At 45.9% G+C, this 17510-nt stretch overlaps 1 protein-coding gene across 13 annotated transcripts in view; it reads left to right on the top strand.

Annotated features, from left to right (window-relative positions):
- LOC140408764 (prominin-1-A-like) overlaps positions 1 to 17510 on the top strand; it is a 362788-nt gene that overhangs the window by 295426 nt on the left and 49852 nt on the right. For 9 of the 13 annotated variants that reach the window (XM_072496421.1, XM_072496410.1, XM_072496411.1 and 6 more), the window contains 5 exons: positions 567 to 647; positions 904 to 972; positions 8602 to 8691; positions 8811 to 8926; positions 9876 to 9899. In XM_072496421.1, coding sequence (XP_072352522.1) covers positions 567 to 647; positions 904 to 972; positions 8602 to 8691; positions 8811 to 8926; positions 9876 to 9899 — 380 coding nt within the window. The other 4 variants (XM_072496419.1, XM_072496413.1, XM_072496418.1 and 1 more) reach the window with 3 other exon arrangements.

The following is a 17510-nucleotide window of genomic DNA, read 5'->3' as shown; positions in this document are numbered from 1 at the left end:
GGAAAGTGGAATTGAGGCCAAGTTCAGATCCAGCATGATCTCATTGAATGGTGTAACAGGCTCGAGGGGCAGTATGGCCTTCTCCCCCTTATATTTTTAATTTTCCTATATTCATTCTTGGTTTATGAATGGTAATACAAACATGAGTGGGAATGTTAACTGTTGTTCCCTTTCCCACAAAATGGTGTATGGTTCAGTTACACTGTAATCAACCTTTTAAACATGTAATTCTTTATATAATGATGAGATCAAAACCAGAGACCATAAATGTAAGTCATCAATAAATAGGAAATTCAGGAGAAATTACTTTAACCAGAAAGTGGTTCAAATGTGGAACTTGCCAGCACAAGGAATAAGTCAGGTCTTAAGATTGGATGTATTTAAGGGAAGCTAGATAAAGGCATGAGTAGGAATGGAATAGAATGGAATACTGATAGTTAGGTGAAGAAAGGGAGAGGAGGCTAGGGTTCAGTATAAATGCTGGCATAAATCTGTTGGGCCGAATGGTCTGTTTTTATGCTGTACATTTTACATAATTCTATGTAATTGTTGTTACTTTTCCACAGTTAAAAGTGGGACGTGTAATTAATGCTGTTGAATCTGCTCAAAACCTAATCAACAATAATAGCAGCGATATTGTCAAACAGGTAATGTGTTCATGGCTTTACACCAGAATATGCTATTTTTATGTGTGTAAAATGTACTCTGCGCAATGCAAATAAGCTTCTTGCTTAATCGGTTTACGTGCTTCATTTGTTATTATACAGCAATGACTCAATTCAAAAGTATTTAATTGGCTGTAAAGTATTTTGAGAAGTCCTGAGGTCATGAAAGGTTCTATGCAAATGCAAAGCTTCATTTCATATTAGTAACGACATTTTATAAAATGCATTTCTCTCCTAGGAAATGCAAAAATACAGCGAGACTTTATCAGGCTACATCATTGACTATTTAGAGTGGAGCATAGATTCTGTGAGTATTGCTGTGGCTGTGGTACACTTATGGGTGGTTGGTCTTTCAAATCTGGTTTGTCAGCTTTACTTTGATAGCTTCTCATCAGTTAGTTACTGATTCTGTGTGATTTTATATAATTTAACCTAATATTTCAAAATACTGACTTTGCTTCCTTTTCCCTCACTATAGTTTTTTTGCCTTTTTTAATTTCTTGTTTCTGTCATTTAATTGATATCCTGGCAACTTTTATTGTTTTTATCTATTCCGTTATATTTTCATTTCTATTTCCATTTGTAGATTATGCTTCTATATGTTTTGATTAAGCCTTTCTGGGGAATATTTTAAGAAAGTTTCCTGAGATCATGGTTCCCACAACCCTGGTGGTGGCCCAAAGGGTGGGGGGTAGAATAGGTAGAAAAGGGTGGGGGGTGCAATGGGCTGGACAGGGTGCATGGAGAGCAGTACCATAAAGTAAAGGAAGCCCTGCTGCTGCTGGCAAATATATTTTTTAAAGCTCTCCTTTGTTGGCCCCAGTGCCGTTACTGAGAGATTGGCAAGTCATGTTGCAGCTGTATAGAACCTTAGTTAGGCCACACTTGGAGTATAGTGTTCAATTCTGGTCGCCACACTACCAGAAGGATGTGGAGGCTTTAGAGAGGGTGCAGAAGAGATTTACCAGAATGTTGCCTGGTATGGAGGGCATTAGCTATGAGGAGCGATTGAATAAACTCGGTTTGTTCTCACTGGAACGAAGGAGGTTGAGGGGAGACCTGATAGAGGTATATAAAATTATGAGGGGCATAGACAGAGTGGATAGTCAGAGGCTTTTCCCCAGGGTAGAGGGGTCAATTACTAGGGGGCATAGGTTTAAGGTGAGAGGGGCAAGGTTTAGAGTAGATGTACGAGGCAAGTTTTTTTACGCAGAGGGTAGTGGGTGCCTGGAACTCGTTACCGGAGGAGGTAGTGGAAGCAGGGACGATAGGGACATTTAAGGGGCATCTTGACAAATATATGAATAGGATGGGAATAGAAGGATACGGACCCAGGAAGTGTAGAAGATTGTAGCTTAGTCGGGCAGCATGGTCGGCACGGGCTTGGAGGGCCGAAGGGAATGTTCCTGTGCTGTACATTTCTTTGTTATTTGTTGTTTGTTTGTTCTGTTGGGCGATTCTGAACAGAGCAGGCCTGGTTTCTGCTCCAGGATCCTGAACGAAGCAGGTCTGGCTTCTGCTGGAGCTCCTGAGCAGAGCAGGCCTGGCTTCTGCTGGTGATCCTGAATGTAGCAGGCCTGACTTCTGCTCCACGATCCTGAACAGAGCAGGCCTGGCTTCTGCAGGGGCTCCTGAACAGAACGGACCCGGCCTCTGCTGGGGATCCTGAACAGAGCAGGCCTGTTGAGGGACCCTGAACAGAGAAGCCCTCCCTCTGCTTTGCTCATCACATTGGGCAGCACGGTAGCACAAGTAGATAGCACTGTGGCTTCACAGCGCCAGGGTCCCAGGTTCGATTCCCCGCTGGGTCACTGTCTGTGCGGAGTCTGCACGTTCTCCCCGTGTCTGCATGTGTTTCCTCCGGGTGCTCCGGTTTCCTCCCACAGTCCAAAGACATGCAGGTTAGGTGGATTGGCCATGATAAATTGCCCTTAGTGACCAAAAAGGTTAGGAGGGGTTATTGGGTTACGGGGATAGGGAGGAAGTGAGGGCTTAAGTGGGTCGGTGCAGACTCAATGGGCCGAATGGCCTCCTTCTGCACTATATGTTCTATGTTCAAATTTCAATCAGGGCCTGAAACAAGTGTAAGGGCACACGTTTACATAGTCCTGCTTTAGACAGTCACTGGGTACACCTAAAAAATGTCCTGACCTAATATCTGGTCATATGTCTCTAAATATCCTTTGGGCGTGGAATTTGCTTTTCAAAATTGTCCTTCATTATGTTCGTTTTACAGTGGAAAAATTCTTCATCATCGAACCTCTTTGCAGCCTTGATCCACCCTATCTCACACAGACTTAATTTGACTCCTAGAAACTTTGGTTTTCTGACTGTTGGTGGCTGAGTTACCTAGATTATTTTTCCGAACTCCTTTCTCGGGCAGAATCCTTCTTTGGTACTGCCCCTGGAAGCGAGAAGCAAGGTGGGCGAGGGAACGTAATGGAGCAGAAGACAGCCCAAAAGCAGCTTCCCGACTCCGGCAATAAATTCAGGGAAGTTTGAAGATGTCAGGAAGTGAATTTGCATGCACCTGTAGGACATGCTTGCTCATTATTGGCGAGTACAGCAGAATGCAAAAGATGAGGTAGTCAAATTGCTGGAGGTAGAGTGAGCAGCCACTGTTCGTTTCAAAATTAATGAGCATTATTCAACGAGGTAATGATCAAGTTGTGACAGTCTAAGGGACACTGTCTGAGGGAGAGAGTGAGGGAGTCTAGGGCAGGGACAGAGCCAGGGAGGGAAGGTGAGGGTGCAGGAACATGGGAAGGAGGGAAGGGCCTTGCATGTTGCGTGTGAGGCCCTGTGAATGGATAGCAGTGATGAGTGACAGTTTCTGGGCAGGGATGGTGAGAGAGAGATATTCCTAAAGGGCTGTCTATGATGGGGTCCTGGGGTTGAACTAAGGGTACTTGGCAGCAGAGGGAAAAATTAAGTGAGAGGGGGAAATGGGGGTGGTAATGGGGTGAGGGGAGGCATGGAAAAGGACAAAACAGATGAAGCGGGTAATCGGGATGGTCAACGGTAGAAAGGGCATGGGGACGGTAACGGATACAGGTTAAGAGGAGAGAGAAGTCATGTGGAGGTTTTGTTTTGAAAGTATTTTTATTTAGCACATTTTCAGCAATTTTACAACCCCAAACAAAGCCCTCCATTTCCCCCCAAACCCGCCCCCCTCAACAGTCAACGGTGATCAACTCGCGAAAGTGCATGATTAACAGATGAACAAACACCAACAATTGTAGAACTCCTCACTTGCCCCCCTGAGCGCAAATTTTACCCCCCCCCCCCCACTGATAGCACCAAGGAGGCAGGCGCTATTGGGAAGGTCGGAAAGACCTTCCTCGCAAAGCACCGCCTCCTGCATATACCTAAAACTTTCCCCACACGCCATCCCATACTTCTTGCCCAATTCTTCCAAATTCACAAATCGCCCTTCCAGGAACAGATCCTTTATTTCCTTAATCACCCTCTCTTCCCATCTCCGAAACCTTGCACCCATCCGACCTAGCCTCCAGCCTAAAGTGCTGTCTAAACTGCTTCCAAATCTCCCAACGTGGCCACCACCACTGGACTCGCTGAATACTCCCCTGGGGCAATCGGGAGTCGCACCGTTGCCAGCATCTGCAAACCCGACCCCCCGCAAGGGCCCACCCCCTCCCTGCTCCAATCCTGCACTTTCTCTGCATTTGCAACCCAATAATAATACAACAAATTTGGGAGGCCTAACCCTCCCACCTGCCGTCCCCTCTGCAGTATCACATTCCTAATCCTGGCCATGTTCCCCCTCCCACCCCTCCAAACAAATAAAGAGATCAACCTGTCCACCCCCCTGAAAAAAGCCTTAGGCAAAAAGACTGGCATACATCGAAACAAAACAGGATCGTGACAAAATATTCATCTTAACTGCCTGCAACTGGCCCGCCAACAACAGAGGGAGATTGTCCCACCTCAGCAAATCAGCCTTCACCCTCCCCACAAATCAGCCTTCACCCTCCCCACTTAACTAGTTGAAGTTAAACACCTGAAGCCCTGCCCAATCCCGGGCCACCTGCACCCCCAAATACCTAAAATGAGATGCTGCCAGGCGGAATGGCAGCCCCACACCCCCGATCCCACTCCTGGAGGGGAGATCACAAAATACTCACTTTTCCCTAAATTCAGTTTGTACACTGAAAACGACCCAAATCTCTGGAGCAACCCCATTATACTCCCCACCGACGTGCTTGTCACCGAAATATACAGCAGCAAGTCATCTGAATATAGGGACACTCTGTTCCACAGCCCCGAGCTCCTCAACGCAATGGCCAACGCTGTATAGCTAATGTAAATAGAAGGGGGGACATGAGGTGTCCCTGGCTCATACCCTGATGTAATGCAAAATACCATGAGTTCATACTATTTGTGTGCATGCTCGCCATTGGCTCCTTATATAGCTGCTGCACCCGCGCCACAAACTTCGGCCCAATGCCGAATTTCTTCAGCACCATCATCAAATAACTCCACTCCACCTGATTAAATGCCTTTTCCGCATCCAACTCCACCACCACCTCCGTCTCCCTCCCCTCTGCCGGAGACAGCGCCACTTTCAGCAACCTCTTCACATTCGCAAACAACTGTCTTCCCTTTACGAACCTCCTCGGGTCATCCCCGATCACCTTAGGGAGACACCTTTCCAACCTTAACACCAACACCTTTGCCAGTATCTTAGCATCTACATTCAGCAGAGAAATGGGCCGATATGACCCACACTTCACAGGATCCTTGTCCTTCTCTAACAATAGCGACATGGAAGCCTGGCCCATTGTTTTGCGGCAAGACACCCCCACCCATCGCGTCTTCAAACAGTCCCACTATCAAAGGCGCGCTAGCTTGTCCTTAAATGTTTTTATAAAATTCGACCTGGTCCCGCCGTCTTCCCTGCCTGCATCCTCTCAACCGTCATCTTCACATCCTGTTCCCCACCGGTGCCTCCAACCCTGCCCTCTCCGCTTTTCCCAACCTCGGACACTCCAACCCACCTAGAAACACTCTTATCTCCCGCTCCTCCTCCGGTGGCTCTGACCTATACAGGTCCTTATAAAATTCCTCGAACACTTTACTAATCTGATCCGGAGCCACCACCAACACCCCCGCCTTGTCCCACACCCGAACTATCTCCCTTGCCGCAGCCTCCCTCCAGAACTGTCCGGTCGACATACATTCTGCCTTCTCCCGATACTCATAGACAGCTCCCCTCGCCCTTCTCAACTGATGCTCCGCTTTTCCCGAGGACAATACGAAGCTCGCCTGCAACTCTTTCCTCTTTGCCAGGAGGCCAGGGTCTGGGTCCCCCGCGTACCTACCATCCACCTCCAAAATCTCTTCCATCAGTCATTGGCATTCCTTTCTCTCCTTCCTATCCACCTTAGCCTTCTTCTGGGTCTTCGACATTCGATACGGCCAAGGCTATAGGCCCTGACAATATCCCGGCAATAGTGCTGAAGGCTTGTGCTCCAGAGCTGGCCGCACCCCTGGCCAAGCTGTTTCAGTACAGCTACAACACTGGCATCTACCCGGCAATGTGGAAAATTGCCCACGTGTGTCCTGTACACAAGAAACAGGATAGGTTCAACCCAGCCAATTACTGACTCTCCATCATCAGCAAAGTGATTGAAGGAGTCATCAACACTGCTATCAAGCGACACTTACTCAGCAATAACCTGCTCACAGACGTTCAGTTTGGGTTCTGCCAGGGTCACTCAGCTCCTGACCTCATTACAGCATTGATTCAAACATGGATAAAAGGGCTGAATGGCAGAGGTAAGGTGAGAGTGACTGCCCTTGACATCAAGGCAGCATTTAACCGAGTATGGCATCTAGGAGCCCTAGCTAACCTGGAGTCAATGCTAATCAGGGAGAAAACTCTCCATTGGTTGGAGTCATACCTGGCACAAAGGAAAATGGTTGTGGTGGTTGGCGGTCAATCATCTCCGCTCCAGGACATCACTGCAGGAGATCCTCATGGAAGTGTCCTAGGCCTAACCATCTTCAACTGTTTTATCAATGATCTCCCTTCCTTCATAAGGTCAGAAGTGGGGATATTTGCGGATGACTACACAATGTTGAGCACCATACATGACTCCTCAGATAATGAAGCAGTCCATGTCCAAATGCAGCAAGACCTGGACAATATCAAGGCTTGGGCTGACAAGTGGCAAGTTACATTTGTGCCACACAAGTGCCAGGCAATGATCATCTCCTTCCTACAAGTGGATCTAACCACTGCCCGTTGACATTCAATGGCATTACCATTGCTGAATCCCCCACAATCAACATCCTGGGGGTTGCCATTGATCAGAAAATGAACTGAACTAGCCATATCACATTCTGGCGCCTGTTCGTAACAGCCTCCCCGAACAGGTGCCGGAATGTGGCGACTAGGGGCTTTTCACAGTAACTTCATTGAAGCCTACTTGTGACAATAAGCAATTTTCATTTCATTTCATATTAATACTGTGGCTACCAGGGCAGGTCAAAGGCTAGGAATCCTACGGTGAGAAACTTGCCTCCTGACCCCCCACCAAAGCCTATCCACCATCTACAAGGCACAACTCAGGAGTGTAATGGAATACTCTCCACTTGCCTGGATGAGTGCATCTCCAACAACACGCAAGAAGCTCAACACCATCCAGGATAAAGCAGCCCGCTTGATTGCTCCCCCTTCCACAAACATTCAAACCCTCCACCACCAACGAATAATGGCAGCCGTGTGTACCATCTACAAGATGCACTTTTGCAATTCGCCAAATTTCCTTAGACAGCACCTTCCAAATCCACAGCCACCACCAGCTAGAAGGACAAGAGCAGCAGATACCTGGGAAACCCACCACCTGGACGTCCCCCTCCAAGTCACTCACCACCCTGACTTGGAAATATATCGACATTCCTTCACTGTCACTGGGGCAACATCCTGGAACTCCTTCCCTAACAGCACAGTGGGTGTACCTACACCACAGGAACTGCAGCGGTTCAAGAAGGCAACTCACCACTACCTTCTGAAGGGCAACTAGGGATGGGCAATAAATGCTGGTCTAACCAGCGACGCCCACATCCCATAAATGAATTTTAAAAAAACTTCACACCTACCTTATAACTTCCCCCACCAACTCATTCACAAACTACCTCTGAAATCGGGTATAGAAATCCACAAACCAGAGACTCTAGCAGGACCCACCTAACGTACGGCCTCCACTACATGCTGCCACCGGAAGTTGAAGTCATATGGAGGTTGATGGTGGAGGTTTACATAGAATTTACAGTACAGAAGGAGGCCATTCGGCCCAGCGAGTCTGCACCGGCCCTTACAAATAGCATCCTACTCAAGCCCACGTATCTACCCTATCCCCGAAGCCCAGTAATCCCCACTTAACCTTTTTTTTGGACACTAATGGCAATTTAGCATGGCCAATCCACCTAACCAGCACATCTTTGGACTGTGGGATGAAACTGGAGCACCCGGAGGAAACCCACACAGACACGGGGAGAATGTGCAGACTCCGCAGAGACAGTGACGCAAGCCGGGAATCGAACCTGGGACCCTGGAGCTGTGAAGCAACTGTGCTAACCACTATGCTGCGTGCAAGGGTACTGGGAGGCAGGTTCAAGGTTAACAGAGGGGACAGGAATGGTTATATCGGGTAGGTAAAGGGGACGGGGTGGGGGGGTGGTAGAAGATAATGGAGGACGTCCAGAAAGTTATGCGAACGATGGAGGAATGTGTCCCAAGTCAAAACTGCGTATGACGTTTTCTTTCTCTCCCTTCTCTTCCTCTACCAATCACTGCAAAGGTATGTCGGAAACTTCCTGTCTTTTGTCAGTTCATTTACATGAAATGGGTCAAATTAATTAACATTAAACAGTTATTGATGTTTTTACAAATAATATGCTAATTTTGCAGATGAACAATGCGGTTGCTGTTTGTAAGCCGATTGCTAATGCAGTGGATGCAGCTGATGTGATTCTATGCAGTTTTATAGTGGATTCCCTGGTAAAATATTTCCACTAATTGTGTGATGCATGCTGCTTTTTTCAGTAACATTTGGCCATGTTTTTGGTTACGGAGGAATGACTGGTTTCTGTATTTTCTTTCTTCAATGCTTTCTTTAGAATGGTTTTTGGTTTGGCCTTGGTTGCTGTACAGTATTTTTAATACCAAGTATTATAATTGCTGTGAAATTAGCCAAATTCTATCGGCGGATGGATACAGAGGATGTATATGATGAGTGAGTAGACTTTAAAACAAAGTTCATGCTAATTTTCTAATCTTCCTAAAATGTTTGTCTGTTTTTGAAACTCAAGAAATTGTTAACTCCTATTCATAATTGGGATTTTTTTCTGAAAATACAGTCCTTTCTATATTTGTAACATTTCTAAATTAGATCAATTTTGCAGATAATTCTTATTTCAATCTGGAGCTAAATGAATGAAAGTCAGTGCAAGGGAAAAAGTCCACAAAGTGCACCGTTGCAAGAAACAAAATTCTTTCTCCAAATTTCAATCTGTTGTGAAACTGCACAGCAGGAACAAAATTTAAGCAGCTGCTGTCCTATAATCTTGATGGTTCCTTGTGCTAGTTTCATAAATTGGGTAACAAATGGCAAACATTATTAACCAAGGGCAACTCATAATTGATTTTCTCAAATTATCTTGTATTTATTTGTTACGGACTGATGAGATTTTCTCCTTGTGTTAGACAAAAATAGAGGTCTTGTTAGATGTAGTATTCACCTACTTGATTCTTTAGTCTTGTGTTTCTCCCAAGATTTCAAATGTGCTACCTCTTTGTAGAGTATTGAACCATAGATTTACTAATTGTTAGTCTCTAAATTCTATATATTCCTTTTTTTCTCTACAGTTCCTCTGTCTCAGGGACTTGGCATTTTACTTTGTGATAACCATTGATACCTTTTCCACTTTCTTTCAGTTCTGTATTTTTTAGCAATCATTGCTGCTTTCAATCAGGCGTCCAATACGCATTGCACTTTTGTGTTTTCAATTTTTATTTCTACCCTACCTTTTTTTCTGTAATAAATGTTACATTATATGTTAAACTGTGATCAGTGGTTTGGTGCCACATAAAATTTACACTTTGATATCATCTCAGCAAAATATAAGCTGCTTTAATATTTTCTGCGCATTTTAACAATATTCCCATTTCTTGTATTTCTGTAGTGTTCAGAATATTCCCATGAAAACGTAAGAAATTGTTTCATACTGAATCACCTTGGGGGTTAAGTTTGTAAGTCTGACAAGGTAATAGGTCATAAACCAAGTTATACTTGTAGTGTTATATTGAAACCTGGGCAAAAATACAATTGCTTTTTAAACAGAATAATTTGATGACTCTTACATGTAAAATGCTTAACAAACACGATCTTTAGGTTAAAAGAAATCAAATAAAAACATTGTGACACATACTTTAATCATTTGCATAACTGCTTTGCATTATTTGCTTACAAAATAGATCAAGCTGCTTTTTATTATAAAATAGCATTCTGTATGCTTTAATGCAGTGAATTCAGTGTTTATTTAGATACCTTTCCGTACAGGATAACATCCTAGATCCAGACAGTTTTTTTTGTTTTGAGATGAATATGAAATAACTCTAGCAATACAGACATGTTTCATTTTTAATTTTGCTTCATTCATTTTTTAAAAATATACATTGAAACCCAAACCCTTTTCCCCTTACGCATATAGCATAAACCTTTTGTTGCAGCTTGGAAATTGGTAATAATGATTATCACAATGTGCATTCACATGATATTCAAAGTCCACTTGTAATAAGGTAAATAACCTTCAGAGTGCATCTATGCATGGCAGATTTTTCTATAATTACTGAAAGTGTTTCTCTGCTCAAGCAAAACTGAAAAGCTACTAACTTTTGCATGCTTCTTTAAAACTAACCAGCATGAGTATGGTGTGTGTACATTCATAAAGATAACAAACTGTTCACTCAATTTACTCTGCTCCACAGTAAATGGAAAGGTTTAATTTTACTAAGGTATGGCATGGATGCAACAACTGTAAATTTTTGACCAATGCTCAATGTTCAGAAACATCTCTACATATTTTCATAGTGAAAGAAGAATATATATAAATTTCTTCAATATTTCAGGATCCATAATTTCATGAAAACAATCTAAAAATGCATCTTAAAATATTTGTACTATTGCTTTGGATTAAGTTCTATGATTGTACTTTATGCAGAAGGTTGACCAATTTTAGTATATCTATGGGAGAAGTGGTATACATTTAAAAATGGATATTGATTTATTAATTTATCCTTCTCCAGAAACAGTAAGTAATACAAATGTATGGTAGTTTAGGGCAGCACGGTAGCACAAGTGGATAGCACTGTGGCTTCACAATGCCAGGGTCCCTGGCTCGATTCCCCGCTGGGTCACTTTCTGTGCGGAGTTTGCACGTTCTCCCCATGTCTGCGTGGGTTTCCTCCGGGTGCTCCGGTTTCCTCCCACAGTCCAAAGATGTGCAGGTTAGGTGGATTGGCCATGCTAAATTGCCCTTAGTGTCCAAAAAAAGGTTAGGAGGGGTTATCGGGTTACGGGGATAGGGTGGAAGTGAGGGCTTAAGTGGGTCGGTGCAGATTCGATGGGCCGAATGGCCTCCTTCTGCACTGTATGTTCTATGTTCTAGTCTTTAGGGCATGGTATCAAGACACACTCTAAAAGTTGTGAGCTGTACTGGCTTCAAGCCAATATACATGGCTTGTGGAATTGATTATTATTTGCCAATTATTGTTAGGTTGAGTAATTGTTGCTTTGATGTATCGGGTTCTTCACTGTTACATGCTGGATAACAGGGATGAATGTTGGGTAAATGAGGATCCATAGAGCTGGAAATTCAGCCTGTAAATTGTAAGGATACAGCATACTACATCCCACAATGCCATTAAAGGGCAGAAATAGAGCCAATCTTTACACATTATTAAAAGCATGTATTTACAAAGTTACATATTGCAAACATACATTTTCCAACTTCAACAATCACAGGTTCAGCCCTTCTCTACTTACAGAAACAGAAGTAAATTCCCAGTTAATGCCCACCAACATTGCATACAATTAAGCACGATTAATATAAAATTAACAGATTTAATTCTTTCTTTAAGTGAGAATTTCTATGTACAAGCAAAGTTTCAAAACAAAATAAAACAAAAGCCTCCAGGTTCCGTGCAAAGCTTTATATCATGAGGCACATTTCCTCAAGGGCATTTGACAATTTCTTTGTACAAGCATTTCCTTTTGTAAAATAATTAGAAGTTGATGCATCCATTTGCACCCATCCATTTAACAAAGAACAAAGAAATGTACAGCACAGGAACAGGCCCTTCGGCCCTCCAAGCCCGTGCCGACCATACTGCCCGACTAAACTACAATCTTCTACACTTCCTGGGTCCGTATCCTTCTATTCCCATCCTATTCATATATTTGTCAAGATGCCCCTTAAATGTCCCTATCGTCCCTGCTTCCACTACCTCCTCCGATAGTGAGTTCCAGGCACCCACTACCCTCTGCGTAAAAAACTTGCCTCGTACATCTACTCTAAACCTTGCCCCTCTCACCTTAAACCTATGCCCCCTAGTAATTGACCCCTCTACCCTGGGGAAAAGCCTCTGACTATCCACTCTGTCTATGCCCCTCATAATTTTATATACCTCTATCAGGTCGCCTCTCAACCTCCTTCGTTCCAGTGAGAACAAACCGAGTTTATTCAATCGCTCCTCATAGCTTATGCCCTCCATACCAGGCAACATTCTGGTAAATCTCTTCTGCACCCTCTCTAAAGCCTCCACATCCTTCTGGTAGTGTGGCGACCAGAATTGAACACTATACTCCAAGTGTGGCCTAACTAAGGTTCTATACAGCTGCAACATGACTTGCCAATTCTTATACTCAATGCCCCGGCCAATGAAGGCAAGCATGCCGTATGCCTTCTTGACTACCTTCTCCACCTGTGTTGCCCCTTTCAATGACCTGTAGACCTGTACTCCTAGATCTCTTTGACTTTCAATACTCTTGAGGGTTCTACCATTCACTGTATATTCCCTACCTGCATTAGCCCTTCCAAAATGCATTACCTCACATTTGTCCGGATTAAACTCCATCTGCCATCTCTCCGCCCAAGTCTCCAGACAATCTAAATCCTGCTGTATCCTCAGACAGTCCTCATCGCTATCCGCAATTCCACCAACCTTTGTGTCGTCTGCAAACTTACTAATCAGACCAGTTACATTTTCCTCCAAATCATTTATATATACTACAAAGAGCAAAGGTCCCAGCACTGATCCCTGTGGAACACCACTGGTCACAGCCCTCCAATTAGAAAAGCATCCCTCCATTGCTACCCTCTGCCTTCTATGGCCTAGCCAGTTCTGTATCCACCTTGCCAGTTCACCCCTGATCCCGTGTGACTTCACCTTTTGTACTAGTCTATTTAGTTTTCACAATTTTCCTTCTCTGGCATTTGATTCAAAAAATCATACCATAACCTTTTCTCACTTATACCTTTTGTAGACTGTACATTATACCATGATGAATGATTATCTACTTGATACTCAGTAGGTGTATTATCTTCAATACATCATTCTATAGAATCTCGCTTAATTAATGATTGCCAAAGAAATCTCATATCCACTGCCTCCACAAAAGCCAGTATTTCAGCAGCCAAAGTACTTTTAACAACCCGTCTTATTTATTTCCCATTTTCATCCTTTGGAAATATTATGAAATCAGCTACACTAGAATCCCCATTAGGAAGATTAGAATGTGTTTTTGACTCACCTAAAGATGGGAATTTAAGTGTGTAATTTTCCCAGATTTATTTTTTGTAATTTCATTTTGCCCTTCCAATATTTTGTTGTAGTATTTAACTCCAACACATCAAAACTAGTATCTGGTTTGGTCTGATTGCCCACCAGTTCAACTGACCGACCCAAGCTTTTCATTTGCTCCATCACTATAGATGTAATATAGTCTGCACATCCTCCTCGTGTGTGCGTGTGTTTCCTCCGGGTGCTCCGGTTTCCTCCCACAGTCCAAAGATGTGCAGGTTAGGTGGATTGGCCATGATAAAATTGCCCTTAGTGTCCAAAATTGCCCTTAGTGTTGGGTGGAGTTACTGAGTTATGGGGATAGGGTGGAGGTGTTGACCTTGGGTAGGGTGCTCTTTCCAAGAGCCGGTGCAGACTCGATGGGCCGAATGGCCTCCTTCTGCACTGTAAATTCTATGATAATCTATGATAATCCTTTTTAGAGGATCTAGAATAATTAACCTGGATCAAAGAAACATTATCTGCAGGTTAGGGTACTTGGAACATCCAAAATGGGGTATGCTTGACCTTTGCACTGAGTTTGAATAGTCCTGCTAGGTTTGGGTTTCTCTCCTGTGTGAGCTTTCCCTTACTAGCAGAAATTGTATCTGTCAGAATTTGGGACAGGACTTGCACATTTGGGTCCCATCCAGCATTTTTGAAGGTCTGCAGAGCTTTCGTGCTTCCATAGAATTCCTATCCTAAACCTGGTTGCCAGGTCTACAAAATGTAAAATGAAAATATTGCTATCTTTGTCTTATATCGTTAGATGTATGACAACAATCTCATTAAAGTCAGCTGAAATGAAGACTTACAATAGGGCATAGCGGCATCCTCTATTACTTTTACAGATTTAGGATGTGATCTATCAGCTGCGTCCCGCTGGATCTGGGGCGTGATGCGGCAATAGATCCTGGGAGAGGCCTCCCCCAGGATTCCCGCTGCCGTTCCACCTCGTGAGATCTTACGAGTCGCGAGACTTAGCCATGCTCGTGCCAGATCTTTTTTTAAATTTTTATTTTTATTTATTTTATTATTTTTATTTAAAACAAATTTGTAACATTTCCAGAGAGATCACAGGGCCTATGCAAAGGGCCTTAACATAGTGAAAACAAACAGTGGGAAAGAATAAAAATGTTAACAAAACATTTCCCCTATCAACTCTGTTTGCCATGCCCCACATGTTCAACTAAACTAACGTGGCTCTAACCCCCCCCCCCCCCCCCCGGGTGCTGCTGCTATCGGTTTCCTGCGCCGCTCCCTGAGAGTCCGCAACGACTATCTCCCTCAGGGGATCCCTCGACAACCCCCCCCCTTGCCCCTTAAGTCTCCTCTGCTCCCCTTCCTGTCTGCCCCGCCTAACCTCCCTCAGGGGATCCCTTGACACCCCCCCACCCCTTAACTCTCCTCTGCTCCCCTTCCCGTCTGCCCCCCCAACCTCCCCCACCCCTTGAGGCCTGACCTGCCAGCCAGCCCCGCGCCTGGCCCTAGCCCACCCCTCCTCCTAATCTCCCTGGTGCCCCCTGACCTACACGAGCTACGCTGACCCCTGCCCTTGGCGCCTGTCTGTCTCCCGCCCGAGCACTCGGGCCCTCCCCTCACACACCAAGGACCCATTAACCTGATCGTATCTCCCCGTGCCCTTCCATGCCCCCTGACCAGCCCCTAGCCCATCCCCCTCTACGAGGCCCCGATCTCCCGCCAAAAGGTACCAAGCGCGGGACCCCCTTTGCAGGCCCCCCCCCCCCTCGATGCAATCTCCCACTAACACCCCACACGGTGCGCCCCCCAGCCCCCGCTCCCTGTCCCGGCTGAAAACAATCTTGGATATAGCATTACAGTGCAGGATAATCTAACAAACTGCCGCCACACAAAAGCTCTGAGAGCCCCGAGTCCCTTAGTTCAAGTCCAGCTTCTTTTCTTTGATAAAAGTCCAAACCTGCTCCGGTGTCTCAAAATAGTAGTGAAGTTCCTCAAAAGTAACCCACAGCTTCGCAGGATACAGCATTCCACACCTCACCTTTTTGTAGAGGGCTGCCTTCACCTTGATGAATCCTGCACGCCTCTTGGCCAGCTCCGTTCCCAAGTCCTGGTAGATGCGCACCTCGCAATTCTCTCATCTGCTGCTCCTCTCCGCCTTGGCCCATCGCAGCACACGATCCCTGTCAGCAAGCCGGTGAAAGCAGGCCACCAAGGCCCTCGGTCGGTCGCCCGTCCTGGGCTTCCTGGCGGGGGCTCTATGCGCCCCATCCAACTCCAGGGGTCGGGGGAAGGCCTCCGGCCCCATCAGCGCCTTGAGCATACCTTTCACGTATGCACCCGCATCCGACCCCTCGCAGCCCTCGGGGAGGCCAACGATCCTCAAATTCTGCCTCCTGGCTCTGTTCCCCAGCTCTTCAAGCTGCTCCTGCATCCTCCTCTGGTGGGCGTTCAGCTCTTCCACCTCTTGCTCCAGCTCCGCCACCGTGTCCGCCTGGCTGGAGAGCTTCCCCTCGACCTCCCTGAGCACCTTCTCCTGGACCGCCTGCGCCTCGACCATTCGGTCCATTACCGCCCTCATCGGGTCCAACGTGTCCCTCTTCAATTCGGCGAAGCAGTTCTTAAAAAAACTCCATCTGCTGCTCCCTTGGCCAGTGAGCCTCTGGTCCCTGCCGTCCGCCATGTTTCGCCGCCCGGCCTGGGGTCCCCGCTGCTCCCGCTTCGAGCCCTGCCGCTCCACTCGACCACTTCTGGTCCAGCTGCTCATACCCTGGGGGGGAAGCCTCTTCCCTATCGTCCCCTCAACCTAACCAGGTCGGCAGGTCCCGCAAAAGTCCATTTAACAGGTCCGTTTGCCCATCGCGGGCGGGAGCGATCCGACCTGCGACCTGCTTCCTCGAGGACGCCACCGGAAGTCGCTCGTGCCAGATCTAATGGCCACCCAGCATCTATCGGCCTCATCAAGGAGATCCCAGCTAAGCACCATTCAGTACTGGGCCCCATAAATGGAAACCAGGCGGAACAGTACCTGGGGTTTCTCCTAGGCGATTGGTGGCCCCTTGGTGCTCAGCCTTTAGGCAGGGTGGCACTGCTAGTGCCACCCAGGCACCTTGGCACTACCAGCCTGGCACCCTGTCAGTGCCACAATTGCACCTTGGCATGCTACCTGGGTGCCAGCCTGGCACTTTCAGGGTGCCCAGGTGGCATTGCCAGGCTGGATGGCGAACTGCCAGGGTGCCAGGCTGGTGGTGCCAGGCTGTCATTGTGCCTATGTTGGGATCGATCCTGGGCAGAGCCCAATTTAAGATGGGGTGCAGTGGTGGTGGTGGGGGGGGGGGAGTGAGTGGAGCGGGGGCTCGTAGACACCTTTTGGTGAGTTGAGGGTGCCCAGGTTTGTGTCGGGTGATTGAGAGATCAGGATGCCATTTTAAAATGGCATCCCAATCTCTTTCTGCAAGGAGGAGCTCCGATCACTGGAGCTCCTCAGTGCAGGAAATGACGCTGAGTGCAGCCTCGGGGGCATGTTCCCCGCTGGGGCTCTGAAAACAGACGGAGTACCGTTAGATAGCGAGGTCGTTCCTGGCACTACAAGCGACCCCGCTAAACCTGCCCAGAACGGACTCTATTTGTTTCTTTAGTTATGTTGTGCCCTTCATATTCATCATTCGTCTCTTGTTGTAACCTCATACTCTTTTTCAATCACACCTGCATCTTTTAGCAGGATTTTCAATATTTGGCAAGTGGGGGGAGCAAATTGTTTATGTAATTTTATGAAAATTTGCTTTTTTTCTCTCTGATTGTTATTACCTGATACCATTAATATTTATATAATACACTGAAGAGAAATGTTAAAAGGATATAATAATGACCTGACTGGGTAAACTTCAGATCCACTGACTTTCCAAATTAATTGCCTTATGCTCCATATAAAGTTTCATTTATGCCTTTTTCATAAAAAGGTTTACCTCGGTATTTAAATATTAAATATACTACCTAGG

Source organism: Scyliorhinus torazame, chromosome 3 (genome assembly GCF_047496885.1).
Source record: "Scyliorhinus torazame isolate Kashiwa2021f chromosome 3, sScyTor2.1, whole genome shotgun sequence".
NCBI lineage: Eukaryota > Metazoa > Chordata > Chondrichthyes > Carcharhiniformes > Scyliorhinidae > Scyliorhinus > Scyliorhinus torazame.
The sequence above is the reverse complement of the archived record's forward strand: the minus strand, read 5'-3'. Positions and strand labels throughout refer to the sequence as shown.